This window comes from Heterocephalus glaber, unplaced genomic scaffold, assembly GCF_053883595.1.
Source record: "Heterocephalus glaber isolate CG9 unplaced genomic scaffold, H.glaber_assembly_v1.0 deba00001610, whole genome shotgun sequence".
NCBI lineage: Eukaryota > Metazoa > Chordata > Mammalia > Rodentia > Bathyergidae > Heterocephalus > Heterocephalus glaber.
In genome coordinates this window covers 23,942,310-23,956,848 of record NW_028258381.1, presented here as the reverse complement: position 1 = coordinate 23,956,848, position 14,539 = coordinate 23,942,310, and the positions used below count along the sequence as shown (strand labels likewise).

The 14,539-nt window shown below is 54.3% G+C and overlaps 1 protein-coding gene across 1 annotated transcript in view; it reads left to right on the top strand.

The window, feature by feature from the left end:
* The window catches only part of Zan (zonadhesin), a 44,802-nt gene that overhangs the window by 28,495 nt on the left and 1,768 nt on the right, over window positions 1-14,539 (top strand). The window contains 24 exon segments of the mRNA XM_087196533.1: window positions 130-310; window positions 794-902; window positions 1,509-1,603; window positions 1,914-2,091; window positions 3,177-3,378; window positions 3,646-3,790; window positions 5,609-5,859; window positions 5,957-6,130; window positions 6,487-6,611; window positions 10,283-10,598; window positions 11,376-11,517; window positions 11,826-11,855; window positions 11,858-12,072; window positions 12,324-12,466; window positions 12,588-12,719; window positions 12,833-12,945; window positions 12,948-12,986; window positions 12,989-13,007; window positions 13,193-13,212; window positions 13,215-13,266; window positions 13,706-13,800; window positions 13,803-13,858; window positions 13,860-13,903; window positions 13,990-14,129. Of these exon segments, the coding sequence (XP_087052659.1) occupies window positions 130-310; window positions 794-902; window positions 1,509-1,603; window positions 1,914-2,091; window positions 3,177-3,378; window positions 3,646-3,790; window positions 5,609-5,859; window positions 5,957-6,130; window positions 6,487-6,611; window positions 10,283-10,598; window positions 11,376-11,517; window positions 11,826-11,855; window positions 11,858-12,072; window positions 12,324-12,466; window positions 12,588-12,719; window positions 12,833-12,945; window positions 12,948-12,986; window positions 12,989-13,007; window positions 13,193-13,212; window positions 13,215-13,266; window positions 13,706-13,800; window positions 13,803-13,858; window positions 13,860-13,903; window positions 13,990-14,129 (3,016 nt within the window).

The following is a 14,539-nucleotide window of genomic DNA, read 5'->3' as shown; positions in this document are numbered from 1 at the left end:
AGCCTTCTAGAGTGCTGGGACTACAGGCATGCACACCACACCCAGCCTACCCCAGATTTCTGCCCCTATTTGGTCGGTGTCCCAAGTGCCTGACTCTCCCCATCGTCTCCCCCACCCCCATCTGTACAGCTGAACGGCCTTCGGGTGAACCTACCTGTGTGGCTGTCGAAAGGCTGGGTGGCCATTAGGCTCAGTGGCTCCTTTATCCTGCTCTACACAAACTCTGGGCTTCAGGTTCGCTACAATGGGAACCACCTGGTGGAAGTGAGAGTACCATCCTCCTATGCTGGCCAGCTCTGCGGGCTCTGTGGTGAGCTCCCTGAGCACCCCCGGGAGAAGCAGGGACAAGGGGCACATGAGGCTGTGTCCTGCACCTCCTCCCAACTCTACTGTGTGTCCTAACTGTCCATCTACTGATGGATCAGTTGGGGACACTGGGTGTGAGCGCAGGAGCTCAGGGAAGCTGGAGATGCGGGGTTTGGTGGCGCAGGCCTGTAATCCCAGCACTCTGGGAGGCTGAGACAGAAGGATAGAAAATCGGAGCCCAGCCTGGGCAACTTAGTGAGACCCTGTCTCAGAATAAAACATAAAAAAGGGCTCGGGATGTGGCTCAGTGTGAAGGGCCTGAGTTCAATGCCCCACTACTGAAAAAGAGAAAAAGGAAAGCTCGAGTGCGCAGAGGGGACGTCAGTGAGAAGTCCCTGTTCTGGTCGGGGGTGGGGGGTGGGGGTGGCCCTGAGCTGGGGGCACCAGTGGCACCTCTGTCTCCTCTGTCCACTGCCCGCCCCTGCAGGGAACTACAACAACAGCATGAATGACAATCTGCGCCCAGATGGGAAACCTGTGGGCAGCGCCTCTCAGCTGGGGGCCGCCTGGCGGTCCTCAGGAGGCTCCGAGCCTGGGTGAGCTGGGGACCTGGGCAGGAGCAGCTTGATCACTGGCAGAGCCTCGGGGGTGGCCTGGAGGTGTCTGTCTCCCAAGCCCCTGCTCCCTCCGTGCTGTACCCCGCACTGCCAGGAAACCAGCCAGGGGTCTCCTCTTGATGCTCTGAGGTTGGGAATTTTTTATTGTGTTTTTTCATTTTGCTTTGCTTCTCTCTCTCTCTTTTAAAATTTATTTTGTGGTACTGGGGATTGAACCCAAGACCTTCACACTGAGCTACACCAGCCTTTTTAAAAATTTTATTGTGAGACAAGGTCTCACTAAGTCACTTAAATTGCCCAGGTAAGGTTCAGACTTGCAATCCTCCTGCCTCAGCCTCCCAGGGTGCTGGGATTTCAGGCATGCACCACCGTGCCCGGCCCTGGCTAAATTTTGAAAAGCCTGTTCTCCCATGCTTAATGACCCCATTGGCAAGCCCACTCAGGAAGTCTTCCTGCCAGCTAGCCTTGCTCCTTCCGGCTGCACTCCCTAGCCTTCCTGCTTGAGGGCACTGTTTCCATCTCTTCTCTGGCACCCCTACCGTTTGGGGGATGGTTCCCCAGCTTGTTTCTCTCCTTTCCTCCCAGTTGCTTCCTGGGGGGCGCTGAGCCCTCCAGCTGCTCAGAGGACAACACGGAGGACATGTGGAGTAAGGACTGTGAGATCTTGGTGAACCCTCTAGGTGAGACATAGCCCCACTGCCAAGCTTGGTCCTCCTCCCTGGGCCTGGAGGTGGTGGCGCATGCCTGTAATCCCAGCTACTCCGAAAGCTGAGGCAGGAGGGTCGCACAGTTGAGCCCAGCCTGACCAACTTAGCAAGACCCAGTCGCAAAATAAAATATAAAATGCTAGAGATGTAATTCACTCTGGAGCATTTACCTAGTGAGCACGGGGCCCTCAATTCAATCCCCAGACCTGCAAAAGTCAATCAGTAACTAAACAAACCAACCTGGGAAGCTCCGGGCTCACCCTTCTCCCTCCCCATCCTCCAGGGCCCTTCTCCAACTGCCACCGGCTGGTGCCCCCGCAGGCCAGCTTCGCCAGCTGTGTACAGGGCCAATGTGGGACCAAGGGCGACGCCCTGGCCCCGTGCAGCTCCCTGCAGGCCTACGCGTCCCTGTGCGCCCTGGCCGGCCAGGCTCCTGCCTGGCGCAGCAGCACCTTCTGGCAGTGAGTGAACCGGGGAGCCCCAGCCCCTTCTGCCCTCAGCCCTGCTCCTCTGCCTGCAGAGCCCTCACCCTCCACAGGGCCTCACTCCTGGCTCCTTCGGCCCAGCCCCCTCCTCTGCTGTCCCCTGGCTCTCACCTCATCAGAACGTCTGCTTTTAGTCGGGCATGGTGGCGCATACCTGTAATCCCAGCGCTGAAGGAGGCTGAGGCAGGAGGATCTCAAGTTCAAGCCCAGCCTGGGTGACTTAGACTCTGCCTCAACATAAAAAAATAAAGGGGGGAAGGATGTAGCTCAGTGTGAAGGCCCTGGGTTCAATCCCCAGCACACACACACACACACACACACACACACACGTACGCACACACACACATCCGCTTTTACCTATTTACTGCCTCCTTCCACTTCTACCTGGGCCAGCTCTGTTCCCTTCCACTTTTCCCCAGAAACTTTTTTTTTTTTGGTACCGGGGATGGAACTCAGGACCTTGTGCTTTCGAGGCAGGTGGCAGAACCACTGAGCTAAATCCTGGGCCTTCCCCAGAAACTTTAAAAAATTGTGGCAAAATGGGCCGGGGATTTAGCTCAGTGGTTCTGTTGCCTGCCTCGCAAGCATAAGAACCCAAGTTTGACCCCTGGTACTAAAAACAAAAACAAACAAAAATTGTGGCAAAATATATATAACAAAAGTTACCATAGTCACTTTTTTGTTTTTTTTCAAATATCAGATCTGACTTTTTTTTTTCCAGTACTGGACACTGAATCCAGGGCCTTTGCACTGAGCTACATCCCCAGCCTTTTAAAATTTATTTTGTATTTTGAGGCAGAATCTTGCTAAGTCACTAAGTTGCCCAGGCTGAGCTGGAACTTGCAACCCTCCTGCCTCAGCCTTCCAGGTGTGGATCACCAGGCCTGCCCATCCTTCCTCTGTAAGGCCGAATAACAGCCCATCGCCTGAATAGACTGCATATGATGCGTCTGTTCCCCCATCAATCAGTGGACATTCCCAGGAGCTCTGGAAGCCCCCAAGGTCAACAGCTGGAACTCCATGCCGCTCTTCCTAACACGCGTGTCCTTTTTAGCTCCGAGGTGTCCACCCAACAGCAGCTACAGCCCCTGTGCCAGGCCCTGCCCGGCCACCTGCCTCAGCCTAAGCAGCCCCAAGGACTGCCCGGCAGCACTGCCCTGTACCGAGGGCTGCGAGTGCCAGAAAGGCCATGTCCTGAGCGGAACCTCCTGCGTGCCCTTCAGCCGGTGCGGCTGCGTCGACCCCAAGGGCTTCTACCAACCGGTGAGCGGGCAGCCGGCAGGGGGCGCTCTGCCCTCCCAGCTGCAAGCCTGGGGGTGTGGGTATGGACGAGCTCAGGCCAGACAGCCCGAGGACTCAGAGCTTGGGAAGGGTCGAAGGGGTGGGGCAGGCCTGGGCGGGGGATGAGGCCCAATGCAGAGGCAGAGATGGAGGCACCGTCAGACTTAGGGAGCTGCCCGGGTTCCCGAGGCTCTGGCCACTTCCGGCTTCCCAGGTCCTGTGGGCTCTGCTGATCCCAGCGCCTCACAGGCCGGGGAAAGCTGGTACCCAGAGAGGACCTGCACCTCCCGCTGCACCTGCTTGGTCCACACCATCATCACCTGCCGCCGGACCACCTGCCAGGAGTACCAGGTGTGCTGGGCACGCAATGGGCTGCTCGGCTGCTGGACCCCAGGTAGGAGCCCGCTGTGCCGAGGGGCCCACAGTGCCCCCAGTCTCCTCTGCAGCATTCGGGAAGGCACCTCAGGGTTCACCCACTGCCCTAGCCATTTCTATTGCCACATCGGAACACCTGAGACCGGGTGGTTTATTTAAAAAGGATGTGGGTGGGGGGCTTGCACTCAGGTACTTTCCTGCTCCTTTTATTTTGAGACAGGGTCTCACTAAGTTGCTAAATTGCCCAAGCTGGGCTCGAACTCCTGCCTAAGCCTCCCAGAGTGCTGGGATTACATGGCAGTATGGGGATGTCTCACGAGAGACCAAACTGGCCTTCGTATGGACCCAGTTTCCTGATAACTAACCCACTCTCTTGACAACTCATGAGTCCATTACTCCATGAAGAGATAAATCATTAGAGAGGGCAGCATCCTGACCACTCTGTCACTGCTCTGGCAGTGAGCTTTTGGTTGCTGTGACAAAACACCAGGGAATAACAACTTAAAGGAGGAAAGGTTTGCTTGGGCTCATGGTTTCAGAGATTTCAGTCCATGGTCACCGCACTCCATTCCTTCTGGGCCTGTGGTGAGGCAGAGTCCTCATGGCAGGACTGTGTGGGGCAGCAGAGCTGCTCACCGCCTAGTGGCCAGGAAGGAGAGAGGGGAAGGAGCCAGGGGTAAGAACAAGGTGTCATCTAAAAATACGGTAAATCTTAAATTAAAAAAATTATTACAGCCGGGGGCGGGGATTTAGCTCAGTGGTTCCGCTGCCTGCCTCGCAAGCGCAAGGTCCCGAGTTTGATGCCCAGTACCAAAAAAAAAAAAAAATTATTACAGTAAAAGACACATTGCCATGAATCCCCCTTAAAATCTTCCCCATTCTTTCGAGCACACTCGTCCCATCATTCTGGCCATTTTCTGAAGCAGCTCTGGAAGTCTTCTGTCCTGAGTGTCTCTAGTTCTGCTGCCTCTATGCCCTAAATGGATTGAAAACATTAACTTTTTATGGTCATTTTGACTTGGGCGGGGGGGGCAGTGCATACAGTGGATGAGGTCATGCTGTCACATTTTCACAAGCTGCCATTCTGTTGGATGGCACTGAGTGGCAGCATTCACTGTATTTTTGATCACACCTCATAGACTCACGAAAGAGGACTTCCAGAACTGCTTCAGAAAGTGGCAAGAAGGATGGGGCGAATGTATGCAAAGCAAGGGGGAGGATTTTAAGGGGGACATGTGGCAATGTGTCTTTTGCTGTAATAAACTTTCAGAATGTGAACATTCACCGTACACTTCGGTCACCTGTCGCACACTTTTCGGAGGAGCACCTCCAGTGCCCTCCCTCCCTCCCTCTCCCGGGCCCTGCCTCCTAACAGCCCACCCGGCTGGAATTGACCCAGTGATGAGGTCAGCACCCCGAGATCCACAGTCACCTCCCCAGGCCTCACCACTGATCACCGCTGCTTTGGGGTTCAAGCCCTCAATCCATGAGTCCCTGGGTGACATGTTATATGTAAACCACAATACACCGCAAAGGCTCCCGCTGAAAATCCCATTCACCATGCCACTTTGGGAATTGAGTTTCTAACACAGGAAATGGGGCAGGGAACCTCCAAAGCACAGCACCTGTGTTTCCCCCGTGGTGACTGTGAACGAGATGGGATGTCATTCACACCCCTGCACCCCAGGCCACACACCAGCTGGCCCTTGGGCCTTGAGCCTTTTACCAGATGTTCCTCTTTCCCCATGCTGGGGCTCCCTGGTCTTTTCCAGGGGGGGAGAATGCAGGGCCCAATCTCAGCGATGTGGGTGACCCCTCAGCCACTGCTGTCCCCCAGGTGCAGGGGTCTGCAGGGCCTTGGGGGATTCTGAGTACGTGGGCTTCCATGGCAGTAGCCACCCTGTCCAGGACGCCTGCCCTCACGTCCTGGTGAAGGTGTGTCACCCCAACACGGAGCTGCCTGTCTTCAAGATAAGCGCCAGGAGCGAGCAGCAGCACCAGGGCAGAACCGGAGCCTTCAAGCTCCGCCAGGTCTACATCAACGTCACCGATGTCCAGGTCCCTCTACAAGAAGGCCAGCAAGTGCTGGTGAGCTGGGCATGGTGACAGGCCCTGGAGGGAGAAGGGAGTTTGGGGAGAGGCCTCTGGGCTTCCTCCTACTCACAGTCGCCACCCTCCTCTTCAGATCAATGGCACACCTGTCACCCTTCCCGCCACCTCCCGGATCACAGGGCTCAGCATCGCTTCCCGCGGCATCTACACCATGGTCTCCCTGCAGACTGGAGTGCAAGTCAAGTTTGCGGGCCCGCATTTCTTAGAGCTCAAAGTCCCTGCGACTTACGGCTTACGATGGGAAGGTGCAACTCGGTGCGGGGGGCAGCCTGGGGTGGGGGCAGCATCCCAATCTCCCCGCTCCAGAGAGGTCAGGTCGCCTTCCTGGGGGAGAGGGGAGGTCCTAACAAACAGTGCCCTTGGGAGCTGGGGTGGGGGCACATACCTGTGATTCCAGCACTCCAGGAGGCTGAGGCAGGACGATGGTAGTTTGAAGTCCAGGCTGAGCAAATTAACAATTTAGCGAAACCCTGCCTCAAAAGAAAAAAGAAAAAGGGGTGGGGATATAACTCAGTAAGAAGGTCCTGGGTTCAAGCCCCAGTACTGCTTTAAAACAAAAAAGCTCTCAGGCCTCCCAGAGCTGAGAGCCCCCTGCCCACCCAGGTCTGCGGCGTGTGTGGGAACTTCCACGGCGAGTTGGAAGATGAGCTGGTGATGCCCCGAGACGAACCGGCCCAGAGCGAGCACGAGTTCATAGACAGCTGGAGAGACAAGGACATTCACTCAGAGTAACAGTCCCCCACCTCCTCCTGGGGGTGACACCGGGAGCGGGGAAGCCAGACAGCAGGGCACATCTGGGGCAGGGAGAGCAGGGGTCCCTTCAGGGCCGTGGTTTGAGGAAGGAGGCTTCTGGGCCTCAGGCTGGTGGAACCGACTTGGGGAAGTAGGAAATTCCCTTTCTGTGCTTAGAAACACAGGAGGGAGAAACAAAAGAAAAGCAAAAGAAAGCCTGGCGTGGTGCCCCGTGCCTGTAATTCTAGCACTCAGGAGACTGAGGCAGGAGGACCTGTGTGAGTTAGAGGTCAGCCTGGGCTACATAGTGTGTTTAAGGCCAGCCTGAATTGCATAGTGAGACCCTGTCTCAAAAAACAAAAACAAAAACAAAAAAAAAGAAAGAGAAGAAAGAAAAAACACATAAATGCAGGAGGAGCTTGGTCTGATGATGCACATCTAAATCCCAGCACTCTGGGAGGCTGAGACAGGCAGATCACAAGTTCAAGTCCAGCCTGGGCAACTTTGTGAGACCTTGTCTCAAAATAAAAAATAAACTCCTCCTTCTATTCCTCCTCCTCCTTCTTCTGCATATGGGGATTAAACCTGGGGCCTCTTCCCAGAGCCACATCCCCAGCCCTTTTTATCTTTTGAGTCAGGGTCTCACTAAATTGTCCAGTCTGGGCTTGTCCTTTTGATCCTCCTGCCTCAGCCTCCTGAGTACTGGGACTATAGGCATGTGTCTCCACACCTTAGGCTCTATCACTTTATTATATCATAATTTGTCTTTTCTTTTTGTGGTGCCGGGGAGCAAGCTCGGGACCTCATACTTGCTGGGCAAGTACTCTCTCTGTCTCTGAGATACACCCCTGCTCTATCATAATTTATTTAACTGCTTTCTTTTTGATGGACTTCGTGGTGATTTCTAACTTTTTGCTATTGCAGTCAATGTTGTAGGGGAAAAGCCTGTGCATGCATGATTTTTTATGTGTATGGCTGTCTGTAAGACAAATCCCTAGAAGTAGAAATGTAGGGTCAAGAATTGTAAGGGCCCCGCCTCCTGCCTCGCAAGCACAAGGACCCGAGTTGGATCCTGGCTACCAAAAAATAAAACAAAACAAAAGAATTGTAAGGGCCAGGGTTTAGCTCAGTTGCACCGTGCCTGCCTTGAAAGAACAAGGTCCTGAGTTCGATCCCAGGTACCTCAAAAGAGTTGTGTGCATCTGTACTTTTTTTTCCTTTGGTACTGGAGACTGAACTGAGGGCCTTCTCATTGAGCTACCTCCCTAGACTTTTTGTTTGTTTGATTTTTGAGACAGGGCCTCATTATGTAGTTCAGGTTGGCTTTGAACTCACTCTGTAGTAGTCCAAGCTGGCCTTGAACTTGTGGTGATGCTACCGTCTCAGCTCCCGGAGCGCTGGGATTACAGGAATGCAACACCACACCCGGCTCCCTAGACATTTTTTTAAAATTCTGAGGTCAAGTTCATGTTCTCTAAAATCAAAGAATGAATTCTAGGAACAACAGAGGTTAAGAGTAGGAAGAATTTGTTGAAAGAAAGCTTCTGTCTAAGACACAAAAGGGGGCCAGAAAATGGTTTGCCAGCTGAGCTCACTTCTCAAGGGAGTTTTATAGAGCAAAACCACAAGGTGAGGTGGGTATAAGGTGGGGCACATCTACAGTCAACTAATAAGATTCCAAGTACAGTTGCTTAGGTAATATTGATTAAATGGGCACCAAATGGGGAAGCTAGTCATGTAGCAAGGGTACATGGAAGGAACAAGGATTTTTCCTGGAAGGGATGGGTTAATGTCTTCATCCCCCACCCGGGTGTTCCATGCCTATTTAGAATATCAATCACTGCTCTTCTTCCCTACAGGATGGGATGTACATGGGTGTAGTCAGTTCTCTTTGTCTTGAAACCTTCAATGAATGCACCTTCAGCCACTGTTGTCTTCTGCACTGACTTCTTCCAGGGCCCAGGCCTGTCTGACTGCCTGTAATATTTCTAACTAACTTAGCTGTCTACAACAGTAAGAAATATGTCAACTTTGTTTTTATTTTTTTCTAGAACATTAGCAAGTTGTTCCCTTGTTATTAAACAACTAGTCACCAAGATGCCCTAATTAATCATATACTAAATTCCCACATAGAACTGAATGTAGATCTGAGTTTTCTTGCCTGTTCCATTGGCCCATCTATATCTGCATGTGCCAGTGATGGAATGTTGTGATCATCAAGAATCTAAAAAAAAAAAAGAATCTAAAATGTGGGCCAGGGATTTAGCTCAGTGGTGCCGCTGCCTGCCTTACTAGTGCAAGGTTCTGAGTTTGATCCCCAGTACCAAAAAAAAAAAAAAGAATCCTGGGCCGGGGATTTAGCTCAGTGGTTTCACCGCCTGCTGCGCAACTGCAAGGACCTGAGTTCAATCCCTGGTACCAAAAAAAAAAAAAAAAAAAACCAATCTAAAATGTGTTTGATGCCATGCGTGCATGCATGATGGTACATGCCAGTAATCCTAGCACTTGGGAGACTGAGGCAGGAGGATCGTTGTGAGTTCAAGGCCAGCCTGGACTACATAGTGAGTTCAAGGCCAGCCTGAACTACATAGTGAGACCCTGCCTCAAAAAAACCCAAACAAACAAAACAAAATTTTAATTTTTGGTAAAGATACCTCACTAATCACTATTCTTTCTAAAAGTTTCCCTAACCTTTGTAATTTGCTTAATTTTCATTGCACCTTCAGAATTACCATATCCTATTAAACACACACATGCACACATGTATACACACACAACCTGTTGGTCTATTTTATTGGGATCATATTAAATGAATGTTTCTATAATAAATGGTGCACAAGAAATCACCTGGATACAGGCTTTGTGTGAGCAATAAGAGCTGATTTACTCTGCCTGGGTGCAGGCAAGCTGAGATCGAGAAAGATGTCAGCAGCTGGCCAGTAGAGAAGTTAAGTTTTTATAGAGTTTGGGGATGGGGATTATAATTTGAAGGAATCTGGGATGGAATGCTTGGGGTCAAAGTTACCAGGACTGTCAGTGCAGGGGTGCAGATAATACTGGGCTTCTTGGAGCTGGGGAGATTGTATGTCCTGTCCTAAATTTCCTTTATGGCCATCTGTTCTGTTTACTGAGGACAGCGGGGCCCTTTAGTGGTTTCCTGTTGTTTGTTGAGGGCCACATGTTTGCTGAGAGGGTCTCACTCAGGTCAGGCATGACAGTTCCATATGTTCACAACTTCTTTCCCTTATATATTCTTTTGTGTGTGGAGGTACTAGGGATTGAACCCAGGACATCTGCACTGAGCAACATCCCCATCGTTCATTTTTAAATTTTGAGACAGAGTCTCACTTAGTCGTGAACCGAGACTCACTATCCTCCTGCCTCAGCCTCCCAAGTGCTGGGATTACAGGTGTGCACCACCCTGCCCGGCTTAAAGGCCTTTCTTTAACTCCCCTAATAGAGTTAGCACCTGTGTGCTCTGCAGCCCTTTATGCCTGCACGCACCTGCCAGTTCCACACTGACTTCTGCAAACCCCAAAGTCGAGCTGCTGCTGCTGGCTGACAGCCTTGGTCCTGTGCTGACTTGGGAGAGTCTTTCCCATTCTTTTCTCTCCTCGCTTATCTGTCCCACGGCCTGTGTTTAGTAAACGTTTTCAGAATAAACAAGAAAAGGAAAAAGAAGCCCCAGGTTTTGTTGGTCACCCCCTCTACCCCAGCCTGGATCCAGGGCCCTCTGGGCCTCACCACTCACCCGCTCCCCTTTGCCTGCAGCTCTGGAGTGCCCAGCACACAGCAGCTACACCACCTGCATCCCCTCCTGCCCAGCGTCTTGCTGGGACCTGGATGGTCACTGTGAGGGCGCCAGGGTCCCCTCCACCTGTGCCGAGGGCTGTGTCTGTCAGCCCGGCTATGTGCCGAGCAAGGACAAATGTGTGCCCAGAAGTCACTGTGGCTGCAAGGACTCCCAGGGTGGCTTGATCCCCGTGAGTGGACGGGAACAGGGTGGGGGGCACAGCCCTGAGGTCGGCACTGGCGTCCTTCCTCAGCTGGGCACCCTGCCTTTGTGGCTGACCCTGGGGAGTGAGGGCTGGGGTCCATAGTTTGGGTTTGGGACACAGCAGGGCAGAGTGCAGAGGTCAGGGCCTTGGTGAGGAGGACCCGGGCCTGAGCTCTGTGGCCTCAGTTTCCTCATCTGGAAAACATGTGGCACCACCTGAACACACACGGAAGACACCAAGCACGGTACCTCACAGGGGAGGTGGGGACACAGAGATCCAATGGAACTGCCTCTGGCCAGGGCACTTTACACCTGTCCCTGGCTTTCCACCAGGGGAGCTGGTCCGGGGTCTGCCAAGGATGTCAAAACCCATAGAGGCTCAGTTCCCTGTGTCAAATGCCTAATGTTTACACAGGGCCTTCTCATGTCTTCCTGCAGACTTTAAATTATCTCTGGGTGACTTCTAATAGCCAGGACAATGGCCAGCCTGGGCTGTTAGTAAGACTCTGTCTCAGAAAAAGAGAGAGACAGACAGACAGACTGTATATGTTCAGTACAGTGCCAATTTTTTTCTTTTCATTTCTTTTTTTTTCTTGAAACAAGGTCTCGCTTTGCAGTGCAGGTTGATCTTGAACTTATTGTGTACCCCTGGCTGGGCTTGAACATGCAGTGATCCTCTTGCCTCAGCCTCCAAGTGCTGGGATCACGAGCATGCATCACCACACCTGACTTCACTCCCTTTCTCTTCTGGTGGCTCCTACAGGCGGGCAAGACCTGGATCTCCAGCGGCTGCACCCAGAGCTGCACTTGCTCTGAAGGAATCGTTCAGTGCTGGGCCTTCCACTGCCCTCCTGGGTCCCACTGCCAGCACAGCGAAGACGAGGACAGCAACTGCGCCCCCAACAGTAGGAAGCTGGGGAGCTAGCACTAACAGTGGCTGGCAGGGCTAGCAGGGGCTCAGCCTGGCTTTGAACTGGGGCTCTTACCAACCACAGCCACGTTCAAATTACTGAGCCTCTGGTGTCCCCTACCTTAGGGACAAAAGGGCAGAATGAGAAGATCCACAATAAGGGGTCATGGGGCCTGGAGAGAAAGTGGAAGAGCAAGTATCTAGGGAGCTGGGCCTAAGTGGGGGGACAGGAGGCACCGTGGTGGGGTCAGATTCCGGGGACCCATGTCTGGTGTGATGCCCACTCTGTGCTCCCCTTGGCAGGGTCGCAACACTGCTCTGTCTTTGGGGACCCCATTACCACACGTTTGACAGCCGCAGCTACCGCTTCCAGGGCCGCATGACCTACATCCTGGTAAAGACAGTGGGCACGCTCCCCGACGGCATGCAGCACCTGGTCGTGGAGGGGCGAAACAAGATGTACTCGCCCACGAGCCCCATCTTCCTGCACGAAGTGATCACCACCGTCTATGGCTACAGAGTTCAGTTCCAGAAGGATCTGGTGCTTCTGGTTAGTAAGAGAGCAGCCTGGGGCTGGGCATGGTGCAGGCCTGTAATCCCAGCACTCTGGAAGGCTGAGGCAGGAGGATCCCAACTGTTACCTGGGCAATCTGGTGATTCAGTGAGCTCAAATGGGGATGTAGCAGAGTGTGAAGGCCCTGGGTTCAATCCCTAATACCACCAAAAAAGCAAGAAAAGCAGGCAGGGAAAGAGACGTGGACAAAGCCAGGCAATCCAGCAGCTCCTGTCCTCCCTCTCCAGGCCAACAGCCAGAAGATGGCCGTGCCCTACAGGCCCAGTGAGCACCTGCGGGTCACCCTGCTCGGCCAGAGGCTGTATCTGATCACAGACTTCAAGCTGGTCCTCAGCTTCCATGGAGGGAACAATGCAGGTACCCGAGAGAGGTGCATTTGTGGGATGGGGAGGTGGAGCAGCCTTCAGGCCAACCGTGGGGAGCAGAGCCCTGCCTGAGAATGGGGTCCTCAGCTGCTGAGAGGCTCACCCGGGCCCCGCTTGGTCCCGCAGTGATCTTTCTGCCCAGCACGGACCCGAGGCTGGTGCGAGCCTGTGCAGGAACTACGATGGCGATCACAGGAACAACCTCATGCTGCCCAGCTCCGCTCCCCAAGGTGAGTGCTGGGGGCCCAGCGACCGTGAGTGAGCACAGCCGCCCCTCTGGTCCTCCGCACACACCCGCTCCCGGAAACCCCGAGTGGCCTTGGCCTCTCCTGAAGTTCAAGGCCCTCCCGGGCCTGGCTTCTCTGCTCCAGGGCCCTCCCGGAGGAGGAAGAGGAGAACGAGGAAGAGTCAGGCTCCCAAGCAGGGGCCCGGTGCAGCCCAGAGCAACGGGCACTCATCAGCGGCACCCAGGCCTGTGGGGTGCTGGGGACCCACAGGGCCCCTTTGCTGCCTGTCATCACACCGTGGCCCCGAGCCCTTCCAGGAGTGAGGCAGGGGCCCAAGATGTGGGGGAAGGGCCGGGCCGGCTCTGCCCTTCAGCTGTGCCTGCTCAGTGCCAGGGACGCCCTCCAGCTTGGCTTGGCCCACAACTCCGCCTGGGGTCTTTCTGTCCAGGCTCCAGGCCCTCTTCTCCTCGCCTCCCTGTCCCTGACAGTCCCCCTCCATCCCAGGCACTGTGTGACGGATATGTGTACAGTCAGGACCCCAAAGAACAAGAGGAGCTCCGAGGCCGGGTCCTCAGCGGGTAGGGAAGGCCATTGTCTGCCAGGAGGCAGGTGCCAGCGTGGTCAGCAGGCGGGACCACAGCCACTGCCGTGAGGCACTGCCCCTGCCAGCCGTTCCACCCCTGCCCAACTCCTCCCATCCGTCCTCACCCGAGGCTCCCCATCTTGCTCCCTCCGTCCCTCATGCCTCGATTGCAGCAAGTTTGAGGCAGGGCGTCTTTCCAGGCCAACTGCTTCTCTGCCCCTCCCGGGAGCCTCCTCCTGCTGGTCACCCCATCCTGCTCCTCCTGTCTGGAACTCCATCTTTGCTTAACCAGATCCTGCAAATGTTTTCATGTCCCCAATGCTCATTCTGGCTTCCCAGCCCCCAGGCAACTCTGTGCTACTGACACTGCGCCTCCCGCTCCACCTTGCGCTGTTTGCTGGCCCCACCTCCTGCCCATGCCTCTGGCACCTCAGCCATGGCATGTCCACCCAACACCATGTACCAGAGCTGCGTGACACCCTGCCCAGAGTCCTGTGCCAAGCTGGTGGCCCCTGGGGAATGTGAGGGCCCTGCGTGGAAGGCTGTGCCAGCCTGCCTGGCTATGCCTATAGCAGCACCCAGAGCCTCCCCCTGGCCAACTGTGGGTGCACCACCAACGGCGTCTGCTACCAAGTCTGAGTGCAGTGGGAGGCCCCAGGGAGCTGAGGCACTGATGAAGCCAGAGCCCCCACCCCACCCTGGCCCTTCTTCCTTTCTGGCTGGGTGACAGCTTTGTGGCTGAGGACTGCTCTCTGCGCTGCACCTGTGCCAGCTCGGAGGTCCTGCAGGGTGAGCCCTTCGGCTGCAGCACCGGGGAGATCTGCACCCTGGCTAACCTCACTCGGGGCTGCTTCCAGGGTAAGCCTGGGCTCCCCTTGCTCAAGGCTGTCCTGTGGCCCTGGGGAGGAGCCCCTGGGCCAGGATTATGCTTCCTTGTCCTCTGCCTGGGACTCCCACACTGATGCTAAGAAAGGGCTTACTCCTGCTACCTGCCAACCTTGTCCCAAGGCCTCCTTTAGTCCTTGCAGAGGCAAGGACTCCTGGTGGCAAGCACAGAACCCCCATTAGTGGAAATAGAATTTAAGCTAGGAATGGTGGCACAGGCCTGGAATCCCAGCACTCTGGGAGGCTGAGACAGGAGGATCACAAGCTTAAGCACAGCCTGGACAATTTAGCAACTTAGAGACCCAAGTTTAAAAATTAAAAAAGGGCTGGGAATGTAGCTCAGTGCAGAGGCCCTGGGTTTAATTTCCAGTACCTTAAAAAAA